The 2,971-nt window shown below is 47.1% G+C and overlaps 1 protein-coding gene across 3 annotated transcripts in view; it reads right to left on the bottom strand.

The window, feature by feature from the left end:
- The window catches only part of ITPR1 (inositol 1,4,5-trisphosphate receptor, type 1), a 304,534-nt gene that overhangs the window by 201,542 nt on the left and 100,021 nt on the right, over positions 1-2,971 (bottom strand). For all 3 annotated transcript variants that reach the window (XM_012647244.1, XM_012647253.1, XM_012647261.1), the window contains exon 3: positions 2,153-2,268. In XM_012647244.1, the coding sequence (XP_012502698.1) occupies positions 2,153-2,268 (116 nt within the window). The remainder of the gene's footprint in view (positions 1-2,152; positions 2,269-2,971) is intronic.

Genomic DNA, 2,971 nt, shown 5'->3' with positions numbered 1-2,971 from the left:
TTTTATTTCATGTTCATAGAGTTACACAATATTTGCTAAGAAAAAGGTGCAAGGGGTCTGCTGAGATCGAGTATGTCTGGTATAATCATCATCATTATAATAATGATGTAATTCCTAAAGTCTCCAAAGCAATCTCTAGCCTCCAAGTCTTTGTTTCCATTGTTTCTTCTTCTTCTTCTGCCTTCTAAATCCCACGGGTGCGTTAGACTGAGGCTTACTTATCACATTCCGCTTCCTCCAGGAAGCCTTTCCTGACCACTGTATCACACGCCCTCTCCAGCAAAGTCAGATATCGGTGCCCTTTCTAAGTGTTCCAGTAGCCTCGGGTGGTGTGTCCTGTAATACTGCACTTGTCACAATACCTTGTCACTACCTCTTTATTCTATATGAAGCTCCCAGAGGGCTAAGACTGTGACAACTTCATCTCCAGCACCTAGCATGCACAGTGCTCATTCACTATTCAACAAATATTTCTTAAGTGCCTACTATGTGCCAGGCACTATTACAGGAGCTGGAGACACAGCAGTGAACAAGAGAGATGACACCCCTGACCTTGCAGAGCTGTCGTTCTAAGAGTGACATACGATAATCAAGGAAACTGCTAAATATAATTACAGACTATGATCAGTGCTGAGAAAGACATAAACAAAGAGCTGTGAGGGAGAAAATAAGCAAGACATCTCTTAGATAAGGGCGGGGAGAGACCTTGCTGAGATGACACTTCAGCTCAGACGTGAAGGATGCAGAAGTCCTAGCTTAGGAAGAGCCAGGCGAAGAATGTTCTAAACAGGACAAATTGAGAGCACAAAGGTCATGAGGCTGGTAAGAGTCTAGGGTGCTAAAAATAATAATAATAATAATAAAGCTCGTATGGCTGGAGTGTAGTTCAGTGCCTCGGTGGGGAAAACAGGGCCCAGGACGTGCGATCTCGTAGACGACGACTGCAAGTGTGGATTTCACTTTAGGTGCAACGGGAGTGACCGCTTCCGTGTCCTCACACCAGACTGTAAGCTCAGGTGAGGAACCCGCGCTTTTCTCACGCCTTGTCTGCAACGATACGCACTCAATGAAGGAGCCCCTCACGTGAGCCCCACCTTCCCCGTCGCAGCTGGCTGGGACTTTGCCACGTGCGGGTCAGCAACAGAGCACGCTGGGTAGATGACCCCGTGAGCTCCTCAGCGCTCACAGACACTCCGGGTCCTCAACCATCATCACTGAGCCCCAGGAAACACTTGGCTGCCTGCTATGTGCCCAACTCTGCCGTTCGTATGACAGCCGCATCAACAAGCAAAAGTGACATAAACTTGCGCCCTCACGGAGCTTACATTCTAGCAGGGGAAGACAGCCAGGAAACACAGTATATTAGAAAGATCGCGATAAATGACAGGGAGCAAAATAAAGCAGGTGTGTGTGAGGGGAATAGGAAATGGGTTGCAGTTTCGATACCGCTGCGTTGGATATACGCCATCTCCTCCCAAACATCTCAGAAAACGTCCAACAGATCAGCCTGAGAGTGCAGCGTGGCAGGAGATTATGTCATCATTTTCCAGAAGGTGAAACAAGCTCCGAGAGGCTCAAAAACCTGCTATGGTCACACAGCGTATCAGCAGTAGAATGAGCACATCTCTTACATGCCAAATAACAGGAGAAATATTATACGATGACAGTAGCCAAAATTTATAAAGCATTTATTGTGTGCCAGGCACTGTTCATGTGCCTTTTATGTCTCATTTTATATAATCCTCACAATGACCTCCTCAGGTGGATATTGTCATTTCCATTTTACAGATGAGGTAACAGAGTTGGAAAATAGCTACATAACTTGCCCAAGACCACCAGTTAAGGAGCAGTGGAGCCAGGTTCCATTCTAGGCAGTCTGCTTCCAGGGTCTGTGCTCATAACCACGTCTTTACTCAGAGCTACCCCTGCAAAAGGGAGCGGCTGAGAAAGAGCAACCCTCCAGACACCTCACGATGACACGGATCTATCCCTCCGTAGGGTCAGCTCCCCTTCTCCCCTTTACGAAAGAACACGAGAGAGCCAGCAGCTAGAGCAGGAGGCCTGCACAACCAGTCCCCACCACCATACTCAGACACCACCCAAGTGGCCACTCGCGACCCGCTCGCACCGCCAGCCCCGTCGCAGTACGTACGTGCAGTTTGTTGAGCAGCACGGCATCTGTCGTGCTGTTGGCCCCCGGCTTAGCGGCTTTCCAGAACTGCTTCTGGGCGGAGTAGCGATTCATGGGACATAGCTTAAAGAGGCAGTCTAGAAGGGAAGCAAAGAAACAAACCAAAATTGTTACCGAGGACGCATACACACTCCACCCGTGAAAAACAGGCTTTCCACTTTTACTTATATAAGGCATTATAAATCACATTATACACAAGCATAAATGATGGTACGAAGCCCTTTTACAAATCTCTTTTTAAATTTAATTCTCACCACCACTGTGTGAGGTTACGGACGAGGAAACCAAGGCTTCCAGAAAGTCAGTCGCCCTGCCACAGAGCTGGGTGGTGGCAGAGGTGGAATCCAGTGTCCAAATCCAGTGCTCTTAATACTGCCCCACAGTTATCTCCTTTACTTTATGATGGGCAAACATAAGGACAAATGGTCCTCACTGTATACAACAAAAGCTAAAAGCATTTTTCATACCAATCCAACTCTCCTCAGTTCTATTGAATTTAAAGAAAAAAATTGCAGAAGCCTATTTGGAAGGACTCGTAGGGCAGTGGTCTCTTGAGGGTCACGTGCGAGATGACCTTCTAGGGTGCAGAAAGAAAATATCTGAACTTGCGTTAGATATTTGTGCCCATGTCCCCTCGCTCTCAGTGCATTTCAATGTGCTTCCAGGTAGTACGTCCGGGTTTAAATGACTTTATACATCATCTCGTGTAGGCTAACCAACCCTCACAACGTAGATGAGTGGCTTCGAAAGAATTCCGCAGAGAAATCAAAACATCAAAGA

Source organism: Propithecus coquereli, unplaced genomic scaffold, assembly GCF_000956105.1.
Source record: "Propithecus coquereli isolate 6110/MARCELLA unplaced genomic scaffold, Pcoq_1.0 Scaffold107, whole genome shotgun sequence".
Taxonomy (NCBI): Eukaryota; Metazoa; Chordata; class Mammalia; order Primates; family Indriidae; genus Propithecus; species Propithecus coquereli.
This window is presented reverse-complemented; position numbering and strand designations above follow the sequence as displayed.